General features: G+C 37.5%; 1 protein-coding gene across 1 annotated transcript in view; it reads left to right on the forward strand.

Annotated features, from left to right (window-relative positions):
- Positions 1-16,568, forward strand: part of LOC102259858 (thrombospondin type-1 domain-containing protein 7B) — a 525,758-nt gene that overhangs the window by 481,124 nt on the left and 28,066 nt on the right. Inside the window, exons 12-13 of the mRNA XM_005858420.2 lie at positions 2,904-3,098; positions 10,412-10,675. Of these exons, the coding sequence (XP_005858482.2) occupies positions 2,904-3,098; positions 10,412-10,675 (459 nt within the window). The remainder of the gene's footprint in view (positions 1-2,903; positions 3,099-10,411; positions 10,676-16,568) is intronic.

Consider the following 16,568-nt stretch of genomic DNA (forward strand, 5'->3'; position numbering starts at 1 on the left):
ACTAATGATTGTTAGTGTAGTGCCAGAATCAGGTGAAGATTCAACCAGTTTCCTCCTCACCTTTATCCTTTGGATTCTGAGAATGACAAGGAAGAAATGAGGCATTGAAAGTAAGAGTATGTCCATATATACTTGGTAGGACAACAAGAGCTTGATTGATTTAAAGAAAATTTAAAAAACAAATATAAAGGATAATAATTTTAGCATTTATTGAGCTCTTAGCCTGTATAAGATAATGTGTTAAGAATGCTCCCAACTCTTTGTTATAGGTGTCCTTATCATATTCATTTTGAAGATGAGGAAATGAAAGCATAAAAACTTAAATAATGTATCTTAGTTCATATAAATCCCAGATATTTAGGTGTGTAGTTGCATTCATGCCATTTGACAATAAAGTCTGTTAATTCCAACATATGCTATAGCTATTTTAAAATTTCTTAATGCTTTTATTTATTAACGCAAAAATACTTCCAATAGACATAAGTCTAGAGTATTCTACTCTAAATAATTTGTAGAACTTGAAATGTTATTTATCATAGCATTCAAGTTTTAGACATTTATTTTCTAGTATTTCTTTTGAATACTATAAATTTATCACTGGAAAAGTAGCAATGCTTTTTAAAAGCACTTAACGTTCTTCATGTTATTCAGTACATTTCCATTTTTTGGGGAAAATTAACTTGGCCTGATAAAAGTCTCCTAAATTGATTCTAAGTTGTTTAGCTAAACATAAAATTCAGATAATGTTTGCTTGTACACTACTTAAAGTATTTTGCTGTATTCATCATTAATGGCTGTAATATTCCCAACTTAAAAAATGCAGGTGATGTTGTCTTGCTGTATGATGAATTCTGTCCCCAGGATGTGGTTAAAAACAAAACTATTCAAAATGAAGGAATAGCCTGACCTGCCACTGGGCAGATATACAAACTGGGCAGTAATGTGTGTCCATCCATCGTCATCTTAGCTAATTCCTTGGTCTTACAGCATTAGATAGATTTGGCTTTTACCAGTTTTTAAAAAATGTTATTCAGGTGGACTTGTTCTTTATTGTGCTCAGAATAAAGAACATAATTCGGAATATAAGATTGGGCAACTGAAAGGAACCCCTATGTACATTAACCCTATATTGTAATAGTTTATATAAATAGTTTTAACAATGTTGATCCTAAGCTGTAGTTTATTTATTCCTTGGAACTTGGCAAATTTTAAAGAGCTGTAATAAAAATGATTCTACTCAGTGGTTTCTTTGTGATCATGAACTCAGCAAATAGCCATTGACATACATGTCCAACGGCACCACACCAAATATGGGTGGTCAGTGGGCAGGTTGTTCAAAACCACCTGGGGCACTTACAGTCAAAATATTCCTGGGTTTCTCCCCCAGAGATGCTGATAGAGCAGGCTTGAAGCCATGCCATGGAACTTCTGTATTCTGAGAAGTCCATGGTTAGGAATCCTTTAGAAGAATAGCTTTCAACTGGGGACAGTGTTTGCCAGTGTGTGGAGTAATGTTTGGTTTTCACAGCTGAGAGGGTATGTGTGCTACTGGTATCTAATAGGTAGAGGCCCGAGATACAATGCACAAGAAACACTCCTGTACCAACAAGAAATTACTCAATCTAAAACATGAATAATGCCAAGATTAAGAAACACTGGTCTAGAGAATATAAAGATATATCCTCAGAGAGTTCCCAATTAACCAGGGTAAATAAAAGATACACAAACATATCATTCATTCATAAATAAATAAATGTCAGTCCAAAAATCAAACCAAAATATAAGCAAAATGTCATAACTGTTTTAGTTATTTTATGATATGACTAGAGACAGTCTAGCTAAAAAGCTATGTGAAAACCCGGCTGCTGGGCTCAGTGGTTGAGCTTCGACCTATGAACCAGGAGGTCATGGTTTGATTCCCAGTCAGGGCACAGGCCTGGGTTGTGGGCTCGATGCCCAGTATTAGGCATGCAGGAGGCAGCAATCAATGTTTCTCTCTCATCGATGTTTCTATCTCCCTATTCCTCTCCCTTCCTCTTTGAAATCAATTTAAAAAATAAAAACTATGTGAGAGAGACTTTGGAGTGTTATCTGCAATTGATACTTGTAGTGGGAATTATCTGAATAGGGCAGTGGTTCTCAACCTTGGCTGCACATTAGAATCACCCGGGAATCTTTTTAAAATCCTGATTTCTGGGTCTCATTCTCCGGAAATTCTGTTTCTTTGTTACTAATGTTGTGGCCCCACCCCATAACAAAGAAACAGAATTTCTGGAGGATGAGGCCCAGAAATCAGGATTTTAAAAAGATTCCCAGGTGATTCTAATGTGCAGCCAAGGTTGAGAACCACTGGAATAGGGTATGCCTGTACTTGAAAAAAAAATTAAAATCTTTAACTGTTCCTGAAATTTTAATGAGAAAAACAAATTTACTTATTGACAGTAGAAATTCTTTTTTAAATACTGTGAAGTGAAAACAGGGCCACAAGTGACATTTAAACAAGAAAATTGACAAGAAAACCTAGAAAGAGCTCTGATGATTGTGTGTGTGTGTGTGGGGGGGTTTTTGTTTTGTTTTGTTTTGTCTACATACTGGTATTACTCTCACTGGTTCTCTTCCGTAGTTTTGTGACATCCCTTGAGATCAGATGCTTACAGGCAGGACATACATAATAAATTACTGAAAGTGATTTAATAACCAATTAAGTCATCAAATACCTCCATGGCAATAATAAACATTTAATTTTCAGAGAGAAATAAGGATAGCTATGTTGAAGACCTTTGCTTTCACAGTGACAACTACATTTTTGAACCTTGGAGCATTCTACTATTTTTATCAAATAAGCAGCAGCAGACTGATTTACTGAAAACAACAAAATAACCCACACATGTACTCTCTTGTAGCTATCTCTTGCATCTCTGATGATAACCAGTCAGCAGAAATGACCGAATGCCTCAAGCAGGCAAATGGCATGCCTCCCCTTGTGCAAGAATGCACGGTCCCATGTCGAGACGACTGTACCTTCACGGCTTGGTCCAAATTTACACCCTGCTCCACCAATTGTGGAGCAACCCGAAGCAGACGGCGACAGCTCACAGGTAAGTGTGCTTTCCATGTCTTAGCTGCAGCCCAGTGTTGCACTCCTGAACTTTCCAAGGACAATGTAAGCTCCAGAAAGACAGGAAACTGTATCGGGTCTCCCCCTCTCCCACCTCTCCAGGCCATTATTACCCTCTGTGCCTATGCTGAGCACATCCTATGTACTCAATGAATATTTGTGAAATGAATGAACAATGGGAACCATTCTATAGCTATGACATTCTCTATACAGCTTTATAATCTTTGTATGGGGTGGGGCAAAAGCAGGTTTATAGTTGTGAGTACGTGAAACGGAGTTTATTCTGGTGTTATTATTTATTAATTCTTGTATTATTTTCCATATGAACAACTGTAAGCCTACTATTGCCCCACCTTGTAGTCATAAATGGCAATATATTTACCAATTTTCCGGAAGTAATTAATGGCTAAATTTCTGGTGCCAGGATCCCAGCAAGGTTGAAAACAGTAAGTGATTTGTAAAGAACATCAAAGGTATATCTAACCTATGTCATAGTCTTTTGCCATTACCTCATGACCAATTTAGCGTTTAAAAATTTTAGTATTATGAGGTAAAAATCGAGTTACATACATAGATTCTGCTTTTGTGGTCTATTATTAATTACTGATTCTGTTTGCATCCATGAAATTTAATGAAAATTAAAATAATTACTAGTGTAATCAAGGTCCTGTAGCATTTTTTGCCTGCAAAGTACAAATACCTGGAGCAGTAGTGTATTTTACTACTTGTCCAGGTAGACGTACCAGAACTTCTCTTAATTGTACGTGTATTTGTATATGTAGAAAATTTAATTCGGGCAACGGGAAGCCAAAGGAAAAATGCCAAACTAATCATTGGGATAATAAAATTGATGTTGACCTTGAAGAACTCAGCACAATGAGTAGTACTTATTGGTAGTTCAAGTGCCAATTCTCTTGTTTTCAAGACCCCTTTGTTGGAATGCATTGCTTGTAAGATTGTTTTAAATGTAACTCACTCTAATAGATTTACTTCATGGGTGAGAGCCTTGAAGAGTATTTCTGCATACAAGTCAGGAGCTCATTCATAAGTGTAGGTGAAACTTATGATCACATATAAAAACATCAAATAAAATGTGCTGTACTTTGTGCTTTCTCTTCTATAAAAAAATCTTTGCATATGTAATTTCAAGCAACATTGCTTATGTTTCTAAGATAAAATGATATAATGGGGTACATGTGTATGACAGGAATGGTTTCAAATTCACAGGGCAACGTAAGTGAAACTTGGTTTGCATGTTCATACATCATTATGTAGAAGACGTTATTCTGGTTCACCTAAATCTTTGAGATGAATGAGAATCTCCTATAAAGGGGGAAAATGTTTTCATTCATGACCAGTTTTTCCTTGTCTTAAAGTTTGCTAATGATATTTTATACTTGCAAACTGAGAAAGGAAATTATTGAAAATTCTAGGATATTTTTTTCATTTTACAACCAGCATAGTTTTTTTGTGTGAATTGTCAAAACTTTAATGAATTTGATTTATTTAAAATATATTTTTATGTAAATATTGAACATGTTTCTGCAAATTCTATCTTAAAATTACTTGTACTAAAAAGTATTTAGAATTTCTTTTCTAAATTAACTGCCATGCTTTTAGCTAGCTGAATGATCTTTTGTGTGTCTTAACATCTAAGCTACACCAAAATAACTTCTCAACTTATTTAAATATGAGCTTTGCAAAACCAGTCAAATAAATCATTTACTATTTTTGTTGAAAAAAAGGTAGTGAATTGAAAATTTCAACTTCTGAAGACTTATTTTGATTGTGATATACCGCTTGTATTTTGCTTTTCTCCATGTAATTTGGTAGTAAATTTAATAAGCAATCGAGAGCATGAATGACAATAAGAGGCATGAACTTACACCATAAAGCAATGTGCCTCTTTAACACAGCCACACTTGGAGAGGCACACACACAAATGCAAGCCTCTGCATTGAATAGGGGACCATCAAGGGTGCTTATTATTCTTTTTTTACATTTTAAACAGAAGACTTCAATATCTGGGTGTTTGTGCATTGATTCTAAACTAAATCATCACAGGTTTTTAGATTGGTAATCAGAGCCGTTGTTTTTATAATGCTGGAAATAATCCATTACATAGAAGATATGTCCAGGTTTTAATATATATAGTAACTAGATAACCAATACAAACATATTTAGTACTTTAGTTCTGTTTTTGGTGGGATCAGTCACAAATTTCCCTCTGATTTAAGGAGAAAAATGTCTTTAGAGTGGTAGTAGGGATTGATTTTTTTTAAAAAAAATTAGTGGTAGCTAATTTGAATCCAAAGGTTAATACTGATATTGACAAGAAGATAATCAAAGTAATTTTGTTCTTTATTGTGAAAACCATTTCTGCATTAACTAACTTGCTCAAGTTGGTCAAACAGTGATTCCATGTAGTTAAGAAAGATCATAAATATAGAGAATGTATATTGTACAGAATATTTGTTCTGCCAGGAACTTTAGTTTGCCTTGTTGATTAACATGTTCTTTCTTCCTCTTCTCTCTCTTTTCATCTCACTTACTCTCTTCTTTCCTTCTCTCTCTTTCATTCTCCCTTCTTAAAATTTTCTTGTTTCAATTATTGTATAAACATTTTTTGTTGATCACTTATGTGTGTGAGGCTTTGAGAATATTATAAGGGGATTAGACATGATCCTAACTTAGAGCTTACGGTCTAATGGGAGATGAAGATTTTGACCAGTATAGTTTCTGCTCAGTGGTACAACACAGTGCAGTATGCTCCAATAGCTGTTATAAAGGGTGTTGTATTGCTTTCTTAATGCTACTGTTACAAATTGCCACAAATGTGTTGGCTGAAAACAGTACAAATTTGTTATCTTACATCTCTGTAGGTCTGAGGTCAGACATGGATTTCATAGGGTTAAAAACAAGATCTTGGCAGGATTGAATTCCTTTCAAGAGGCACTAAGAAAATCTGTTTGCTTTCCTTTTCCAGCTTCTGTAGGCTGCTCACATTCCTTGGCTCATGGCTCTCACTTCCTCTGACTTGAAATCTAGCAACCTTGCTTCTCTGTGTCCACTCTTCCATAGTCATATTTTTCTCTGACTTCCTAGTCAATCAGGAAAGGTCCTCTGATTTTAGGACCATGTGATTAGGTTAGGCCCAACCATATAATCCAGACTAATCTCATCTCAAAAATCTATAGTTTTATTCACATCTGCAAAGTTTATTTTGCCATTTAATGGAGCATGTTTACTGGTTCAGGAATTAGGATGGGAACTTCCTTGGAGAGCCATTATTTGCCTTCAACTAACTATATGAGAAGAACACCTCTTCTAGACCTGAGATGAAGAGCATGTTCCATGTGGCTTTCTGGAGGGAGCAGTCTATTAGTTTGACCTGAAGAACATGGAGGCAGTAACTAGGCTTTGGAGGGAGAATGGAACTGTTGAGAATGTCTGAAGTGGGGCCATGCAAAGGCCAGAAGCCAAATGGATAATTTTTAGGAACTGAAAGGTTCTCAATATTACTAGCTTGTCACATGTGTTGACATAAGAAGTGTCCAGACCTGTAGAGAATTTTTATAAGAGTTTTTGTTTTTGTTTCTTTTTTGGAGCCCAAACTGATAACATATGCCAGAGAGTAAGATCTCAAAAGCTCCAAGCAGTTTCTTGTATGCATTTGAAATTAAGGAGAGAACATAAGGAAGATTATATGATGGTGGGAGAAAGCAACAGGAATTGGATTACAGGATAGTTAAGATTTGTGCTCTCTTGAGGGTGATTAACTTCCTAGAGGTCTGAAAAAGGCTATTTATTTTTATTTTAGAGAGGGAAGGAGGGAGAAAGAGAAACGTCGATGGCTGCTGAAAAAGAGGTATTTTATTTCTTTTTCATGACCTGCCCCGTTAGGAATTTATGACTTATTATAGCCTTTTTCTTTTTTGTCCAAACATGCCAGAGGCAGGGTAGTCCAATGCAGGCAGGAGACAGACATTTATGGGCTCAGATCCTATGGTCCTTGATAACCATGGTGAGGAGGCCAGATTTCATTCCATGAACTGTGATAAGTCACTGGAGAGTGTAAGGTAGATGGATGATGTGATCAGATTTCAATCTTTGTAAGCTAGTCCTGACTGCCGTGAGGGCAATAGACTGAAGGGAATGAGGCAGAGTGGCAATACAATTTTGGACGAAGCCATTGTAGTGATTTAAGCTGTTGATTTGGAGGTGAGCTAAGTATGGGTGTCATTGGCCATAATGGAAACATTGAACTAATTCAAGAGATATATAGGTATTTGGAATGATAGGTCATTGCCATTAAATAGATATAGGTATACAACAGAATGATTTAAGTATGACAAGTTTTGGACTTGGTCATGTTGATATAATTGGGAAATAAAGGAGAAAGAGATACTAAGAGGATGAGTGTGGGTTTTGCCAGGTTGAATCTGATTGGCCTTTTAGGTGTAGATTTCTAGTCTGTGGCTCAGATGCTTGAACAAGAAGTATGGGCTGAAGATAATAATGATGGATTTATGAGTTCTAGATGGTTATTTAAACATTATGGTGTTGAAAATTTAGGATCAGAAAAGAGAATCTAGGGCAGTGCCCCCAGGAAGCCCATCAGTCAGTTAAGGGAGGTATAGAGGAAGAAAAATTAAAAAAAACAAACAAGTAAGGTGTTACCAGAGAAATAGTGGAGAGGTGGGATAAGGGTGAGAGACAAAAAGGTAAGGTGTGATAGAACTTGGAAAGGATATTTTAAGAATGATGGTAAAGTCTCACTCTGAACTGTCATTAAACAACCAACTCTGAAATATAAGGGACAAAAAGATATTCCAGCGCTTTGTTTTATTACTTTGGCAAGAGTAAGTGGTTTCAACCAATAGTTAAATTCAGAATTCAGGGTTAAGTGTGTTGAGAAGACAGTGGAATTAGAAGGGATGGAGATAATAGATTCGGGTAGGTTAAACTAAATGCTGATGGAAGGAGCTATTCACCACCTATTTGTACATCTCTCAACCAGTGCAATTTCAAGCCATGCTGGAAACCGTGTTTTTCAAATGTGTTCTTAGTAAGTACCTCTAATGGGAAAAGCGAATGAATACATCCTCACAGAGGTACAGTGGTATGTCTGAAGCTTTTGCAAGATCATTGCAGGTCCTGTGAAAATCCTTGTTTATTGTGGCCATAAGCATCAGGGAAGGCCCTGGCAGGATTGCTCAGTTGCTTGGAGCATTATCCCAATATGACAAGATTGTAGGTTCGATCCCTGGTAAGGGCACGTATGGGAAGCAGCTGATGAATGCATGAATAGGTGGAACAACAAATCAATGTTGCTTGCTCTCTCTCTCTCTCTTCAAATCAATTAATAATCCTATATAATAAAAGCCTAATATGCAAATCGACCAAGAAGCAGAAAGACCGGTGGAATGATTGGTTGCTATGACATGCCCTGACCACCAGGGGGAAGATGCTCAGAGAGGTACAGTGGTGTGTCTGAAGCTTTTGCAAGATCATTGCAGGTCCTGTAAAAATCCTTGTTTATTGTGGCCATAAGCATAAGGGAAGGCCCTGGCAGGATTGCTCAGTTGCTTGGAGCATTATCCCAATATGACAAGATTGTAGGTTCGATCCCTGGTAAGGGCACGTATGGGAAGCAGCTGATGAATGCATGAATAGGTGGAACAACAAATCAATGTTGCTTGCTCTCTCTCTCTCTCTTCAAATCAATTAATAATCCTATATAATAAAAGCCTAATATGCAAATCGACCAAGAAGCAGAAAGACCGGTGGAATGATTGGTTGCTATGACATGCCCTGACCACCAGGGGGAAGATGCTCAATGCAGGAGCTTCCCCCAGCTTGCAGGCCCTAGGCCAGCTAAGGCAGGTGACGGGGGGTGGGGGGGGGATCCCCTGATTGCCCCACAATTCGACCCTGATCGCCAGCCAGGCCTAGGGTCCCTACCCTGGCACAAATTTCATGCACCAGGCCTCTAGTTTAAAAATAATTTAAAAATCAGGAAAGGCCAGAAAGCCACTGATTAGGTGACAACCATAGAATTGTTGTGTGTAATGTAAACTGTCTGATAAGGAGAAAGTAGTCTATGTATTAGCTTGTATTGAGTATTTTGAGGGCGGATAAGAAGAGATAAACCAAAGAACTTACATACTTATATGCATAGCCCATAGACACAGGAAATAGGATGGTGAAGACCTGGGGGTGGGTGGGTAGAGGTTGAGAGGAGGGGTGAAGGGGGACAAAATGGGAGATATCTGTAACACTATCAGCAATAAAAAACATATTAAAAAATAAAATAATCCTAAAGACTGGGACTAGATCAAGAAAGATGCCCACTTTTAATAAACAGCCATGGCTAGCTAATGACCCATTAATGAGGAAACAAAAAGTGGAATTACTAGATCGAGGGAAACGTTTAGGAATCTAAAGGAAGTGTATTGATGGTAAAGTTGAATCAAGTTACAGGCTGACTTGGAATCCATTAAACATGGTTATCTGGTACTCAGAGCTGTGAACATTGACTCCACATTGTCATTATTCAAAGTTGGGATTACAACTAAAATGTTCATTACAGTCATTTGGTAAGGTGAAGTCATATTCAGAATCCTTAAGAAAGGTCTCTCAAAGTAGAAGCCATAGCTTTTTCTCAGATTAAATTATTCAGTATGATTTTAGCATGTATTTCAATCTATTGATTCTGCAGGTGTTTGTAAACTGCCTGGTAATGGGAAACAAAGTAAGTTCCACTTTGTCTATCACATCCAAGTGACACCCAGACTCACTCCATTGTATGGGAGATATTATTTTATTCCTTGAATAAATAATTGGTTTTTAAAAAGTCTCTTGGAAAAAAGAAAAAAGGAGTCAGTATTTATACCTTTTGTTAGTTTCCTTGGCAACCATAACTTTCAAGGAAAATGGTGACAAGGTAATTAATCTGTTTTTTATCAACATATTGTAGGGAAAATAATAAATACATTGACAAGAATTTTCTAACTGTTGAGCCACTGTAGCAAATGTTTCTCGTTTTATCTTGTGCCACTCTCCAACATCAAACACTTTTTTTTTTGTCAAGTTAACTTGAATTTTACATCTACTCTGGGAATTGCTTCCATTGTCCTAGGATTTAATTCTATGCACAAAAGAATGAAAACTAAAAAGACTTTATATTATTTAAGACAATATTGTTAAGAACTTTTAAATATAATACTGTGAGTGAATTTTAACAAAACAGCAGATATGAAATTAATACACCAATGTTTCTTATTGGCACAGGAAAAAGCAGGAAGAAGGAGAAGTGCCAGGATGCTGACATGTACCCTCTAGTGGAAACAGAACTGTGTCCTTGCGATGTATTTATATCCCAACCTTACGGAAATTGGTCAGATTGCATTCTTCCTGAAAGCAGAAAGGAGCCTCAGCGAGGATTGTGGGTACAAGGAGACAGCAAACAATGCGGACAGGGCGCGCGCTTCCGAGCAATAGCCTGCTCTGATAAAAACGGAAGACCTGTTGACCCCTCCCGCTGCAGTAGCTCTGGTAAGGAGATGGATGAGGAGTAAGAAATGAGAGCATTGACAGACAGCCCAGGAGGTTTGTCCAAGGTCTAGAATTAGTAGCTTTGTTATTTAATGATGGCTTCAGTTCTCCTTTGTCAGTAACACAGTGCATCTCATAAAATATGGACATATGAAGGCATATATCTCATGATTATCCATAATTATCTTGAATGTGTTTTGGATCCATGACTCATCTCACTCTATACTTCACCTTTGGCCACTTGTTTGCTGGTGGTGAGCATCGTTGCTCTAGTTCACCAAGAAAGCGAAAGCCCAATACAAATAAATACATTTTGTGGGTTTATTGGTGCTCTGATCCCAAACTTCTAAGGGATTTTACAAAATATCATTTAAAAATTAATTTAAATGATTAGTAGAGTAGAACTGAAGAACAAAAAGAAATTGGGCAATCTGGGAGAGTTTTGTGAGATGGTAATCAGGTAGAAGATGTTTTTTGTTTTTGTTGCTTTTTTTATTATTTGAACTTGAGAAGTTGAAAAATATGGATGAATGGAGAAAGGAATGAAGATTGAATACAGTTGGGGTGAAAGTTGATAGAAGAGGCTGAGGCATGATTACGATGGAGTTTATGAATTTCCTGCTCTATTTGTGTGTGGGAGGGTTACTACTGTTTGTAAGAGACTAAACAAGTTAGGAATTTTGTAGAGGGTATGAAAAGAAAGAATTTGTGTTTGAATAGTAGGCAGGGGTAGGGTGGAGGGGAAATGATTAATTCTTGGTCTCTGTTATCAAGGTCTTATGTTTTAAATAAGCTTTTTGAATAATACCAGAAATGGCAAATTGAATTTAATTCTTTCAGACAAGTCAGGTAAATGATAGTTTGCCTTTATTGTCAATGTATTAGCTTGTCTTTAAGATATACCTGTATCAATATATAAATGCAATTTAAAGTTTAATGATTTTTTTTTAAATCGGTGCTGCCATTTTTGTTTCCCAGGTTAGTCTATAGAATTGTTTTCAGTGATTTGACTTTCAGAAACATTAAACACATCATAAGGAAATAGTAGACCCATTTTACAAAAGAAGTTCTAGACTTTTACCAAGTTTGGTTATACCACAATATTGTTGGCTATATTGCTTAAAAGGCCTGGTGCATGAATTCATGCATGAGTGGGGCCCCTTTGCCTGGCCAGCAATCGGGGCTGATCAGGTCATCTTGCACAGTCCTGATTGGGGCCATCAGGGCTGGTTGGCCGGCCAGCCCCACCCAAGATCAGGGGGTGGGTCAATTGGGGGTAGGGCCAGCTGGGAGGAGGGGGTCTTGGGCAGTTGCTGAGAGTCAAACTCCAAGTTGAGGGGAAAATTTGCCTTTTATTATATAGGATATATATATATGATTTTGTACAGAGAGGAAGGGAGAGGGATAGAGAGTCTGGGGCCAGCTGGGAGGAGGGGGTCTCGGGCAGTTGCTGAGAGTCAAACTCCAAGTTGAGGGGACAATTTGCCTTTTATTATATAGGATATATATATATATGATTTTTTACAGAGAGGAAGGGAGAGGGATAGAGAGTTAGAAACATCAATGAGAGAGAAACATCAGCTGATTCGTGCACACCCCCAGATGTGGATGTGCCCGCAACCAAAGTACATGCCCTTGACTGGGATCAAACCTGGGACCCTTCAGTCCACAGGCTGACGCTCTATCCATTGAGCCAAACCAGTTAGGGCAGCTTTTAGTTATGTAAAGTTGAGTATAATGTTAGCTGTGGATTTGTCATAGATGGCCTTTATTGTGTTGAGGTATATTCCTTGTATACCCAATCTGTTGAAAACTGTTTGTTTTTTAATATGAAAGGATATTTTATTTTTGTCAAGTAATTTTTCTGAATCTTTTATGATGATCATTTAATTGTTATATTTAATTCTATTAATGGAATTTATTGTGTTCAATTTGTATATGCTGAACCATCCTTGTTTTCCAGGGATTAATCCCACTTGGTCATGGTATATAATCCTTTTAAAGTGTCTAATTCAGTTTGCAAATATTTTACTGGTACATTTTGCACCTATATTTATAAGTGATATTGATCTATATTGTTGTTTGCGTATCTGACTTTGGTATTAGGGTAATGCTGGCCTTGTAGAATGAATTTGAAAGTTTTTCCTTATCTACAATTATTTTGAAAAGTTTAAGAAGGATTAACACTAGTTCTTAAAATGTTTGGTAGAATTTACCAGTGAAGCCATCTGTTCCTAGTGTTTTCCATGTTGGTATGTTTTTTATTACTGATTCAATTCAGATTTTCTAATTCTTCCAGATTTAGTCTTGGTATGTTGTATGTTTCTATAAATGTATTCATTTCTTTTACACTTTCTAATTTGTTGGCATATAGTTGTTATGATCACTTATGTATTCCAGTAGTATCAGTTGTAATGTCTCCTCTTTCATTTCTCGTTTTATTTGAGTCTTATCCCCTTTTTTCCCCCTTAGTTAGGATAAATGTTTGTCAATTTTGTTTATTTTTGAAATACCACCTCTTAGTTTCTTTAATCCTTTTGTTTTTTTTTTCAGTCTTTATTTTATTTCTATGCCGATCTTTATTTCCTTTAGATTATTTCCATCATTCTCCTAACTTTTAACTTATTTTTTTCTTCTTCTAGTTGTTTGAGGTATACTAGTAAAATTCAATTATTTTAAATCTTTCAAATATATTAATATATTCAGTTATCACTGTAAACTTTCCTCAGAGCTGCTTTTCTAGCATTCCATAGGGTTTGATATATTGTCTTTCCATTTTTGTTTTGAGATAACTTTTTTTTTGATTTCTCACTTGACGCATTCATTGTTCAGAAGTGTGTTGTTTGGTTTTCACATATTTATAGATTTCCCAGCTTTTTTCTTGATTTCTGGTTTCACACCATTGTAGTCAGAAAATAGTTGATATGATTTCAATCTGCTTAAATTTGCTAAGAGTTGTTTTATGTCCTATCATGATCTATCCTAGAGAATGCTTTATGTGCAGTTGAGAAGACTGTGTATTCTGTTACTATTGGGTAGAATGTTCTATTTATGTCAAGTCTATTTTGTTTCAATTCTAACATTTTTTTGTTGATTTTCAATTTGATTGATCTATCCATTGTGAGAGTGAGATATTGAAGTCCCTTACTATTATTGTATCATTATTTCTCCCTCCAACCTGTTAGTATTTGCATAATATATTTAGGTGCTCTGATGTTGGCTACATGTACGTTGATGTTTGTTATATTTTCTTGATGTACTAACCCCTTTATCATTAAAGCATAACCTTCTTTTTATCTTTGTATTTTGTTACATTTTTCACTTGAAGTCTTTTTTTTAACCTAATAAGTATGGCTATGGCTATACCCACATTCTTTTGGTTTCTACTTACCAGGAATATCTTCTTTCATCCCTTCACTTGGAGCCTGTGGGTGTCTTTGGAGATGAAATAAGTTTCCTGTAGGCAGTATATAGTTAGGTATTGTTGTGCATATCCCATTGTTTTGTTTTTTACTTGCTTGTTTTCATCCAGTCAGCTACTCTTCACCTTTTGATAGCGAATTCAATCTATTTACATTTAGAGTGATTGATCTGTAAGGACTTGTTGCTGCCATCTTATTGTTTGTCTGCTAGTTGATTTTTATCTTCATTGTTTCTTTTTTCTTCTGTTTCTACCTGCTTTTGTAAATTGGTGGTTTCTCATGGTGGTATGCTGTCTTCCCTTTTTTATGTCCTGTGAATGTATTCTACACTTTTTATTGTGGTGATTACCTCCTCCTTGGGAAAGGTCACTGCTCTCTACCTCCTCTGCCAGAAGGGTAGCCACTGCCACCGCAAAACGCCTAACCTCTTGCCTTGTCACCTTAGGGAGGGGGACCCACCTTGGCAACTTCTTCCCTCTTCTCTGTATCCAAACGCCTTCCTATTCAACTCCAATGCATTCTGGAACCTCCCTGTAGGCAGGTTGGACACTTTCTAAAATTCTCTTGCCCTTGGGTGTCTGCCCAGTCCTGTGCTCTCCAGGTTCTTTCTTTCCTGATTGCAGTTAACTGGGACCAGTTAACTGTCTCCCTTGGATTTGCAGCCTCCACCAGGTTCCTTTACTTATTTGCAGATGCACAAATGAACTAGAAACCTGCAGGTTTCTTAGTGTAGTGCTGGAGGCCTTCTGTTTGGCAACAGAAGTCTAACTCATTGTTATAAAAAGGGAAGAGAAGAGAGGAATGTTTTACTCCACCGTGATTCTGATGCACCTACCTATTGGTTTATTTATTCATTCATTTGATAAAAACCTAAATACTGAATGCCTGCTATGTATAAAACCTGGCCCCCTTCTGTAGGGACCCTGCCCTGAGTATGCCAGATGATAAAGGCCCATTTGCCACACCCATAAGCAAAGGCAATGACGCAGCAGTTTCCCTGAAGGCACTGCGCAGGCGCACCTGTCTATAACCCAAATACTGATGTCACTATTTGGCAAGAAGCCTCTTTTGTCTGAGTTGGTATAAAGATGTGTTGCTGACCAGCCCGTGTGAGGCTGCTGTGGGGAGCTACGTTGAGGAACTGCTTTGTCTGGTAGCTCCTTGTTAGCAATAGCTTCTCTATCTGCAGTAAAGTCTCTCCCATCTGCTTGCGGCTCCTCGTGTCTTCATGCAATTTCCAGTGTCCGCAGAGGGGCTGTGACCCAACACTTTATATGATTGGTTATACAGTTATGGGTAAATCAGGGAATTGTGCAATTTATTTTCTAGTGGTGAATAGAAATTTAATAAGAAGGAATTTCAAGTCTTGTCTAGCTCTTAAGCTGCTATGAATAGAAAAGTTCATTTTTTATTTTTCTAAATTTAGCTTTATTGTTGAAAGTATTACATATGTCCCCCTTCTTTTCCCATTGACCCCCTACACCCCACTCCTACCCCCAGGCCTTCACCACACTATTGTCTGTGTACATGGATTATGTATATTTATATATGTAAAAGCCTAAGTGACCGGCCGACTGGCCAACAGGCCACCGACTGATGGGCCAGTAGCTATGATGCTCACTGACCACCAGGGGGCAGATGCTCAACTCAGGAGCTGCTGAGCTGTGGTCACTTGGCAGCATGGGTTCGCAGGTGACGCACCCGGAACCAGAGAGGAGGGAGCCCGATTCCGGGGTGCGTCACCCGAGAACCGCCCTCTCGCAATCTGGGACCCCTTGGGAGGATATCGGAGAGCTGGTTTTGGCCCAATCCCCCCAGAGGCCAGGGTGAGGGACCCCACCAGTGCACGAATCCATGCACCAGGCCTCTAGTATGCATATAAGTTCTTTGGGTAATTTCTCCCCACCCTCCCATCCACCTCAACTTCCCTAATCCTCACTGAAATGACATAAATTTGAGATGTGAAGAGTGAGGAGGAGGCAGGCAATCATGTGAAAAGTATATTCAAGGTAATTTTAGTTACTAGGCAAGCATGTCCAGAGGATGTAGGTCAGGAGAGCCATTCTGGTCAAAATAGCAAAGGAAGTTCTGTGGTTTGAATGTAGGAAGTGAGTGAGGGTCTTTTGAAGTGAAGTTGAAGAAGTTGGCAGAATCTTATAGGACAAAGCAAAGGAGTCTGGATCTAACTTAAGTGCAATCATCAGATGGGATATGTGTGTTTAAACAGCTCTTTGGGTAGAATAGCTGTGTATCATGAATGCATATCCATAGAAAAGTCACCTGTGCAGTGCACAATCAGAAAAACTCTGCAGAATATGGGATTCTATTTTGCGGTTGACACACAGTTTGGGATTTGAAGAAATGAAATTGCATTGCTACAAGTGGACAAGTAATGATTTTTAAAGAATGGAAAATGCAGATAAACAATTTTCTAAGTGACCCAGTGATAACTGTGTGAATAAACTTTATCA

This window comes from Myotis brandtii, unplaced genomic scaffold, assembly GCF_000412655.1.
Source record: "Myotis brandtii unplaced genomic scaffold, ASM41265v1 scaffold1174, whole genome shotgun sequence".
Classification (NCBI taxonomy): domain Eukaryota; kingdom Metazoa; phylum Chordata; class Mammalia; order Chiroptera; family Vespertilionidae; genus Myotis; species Myotis brandtii.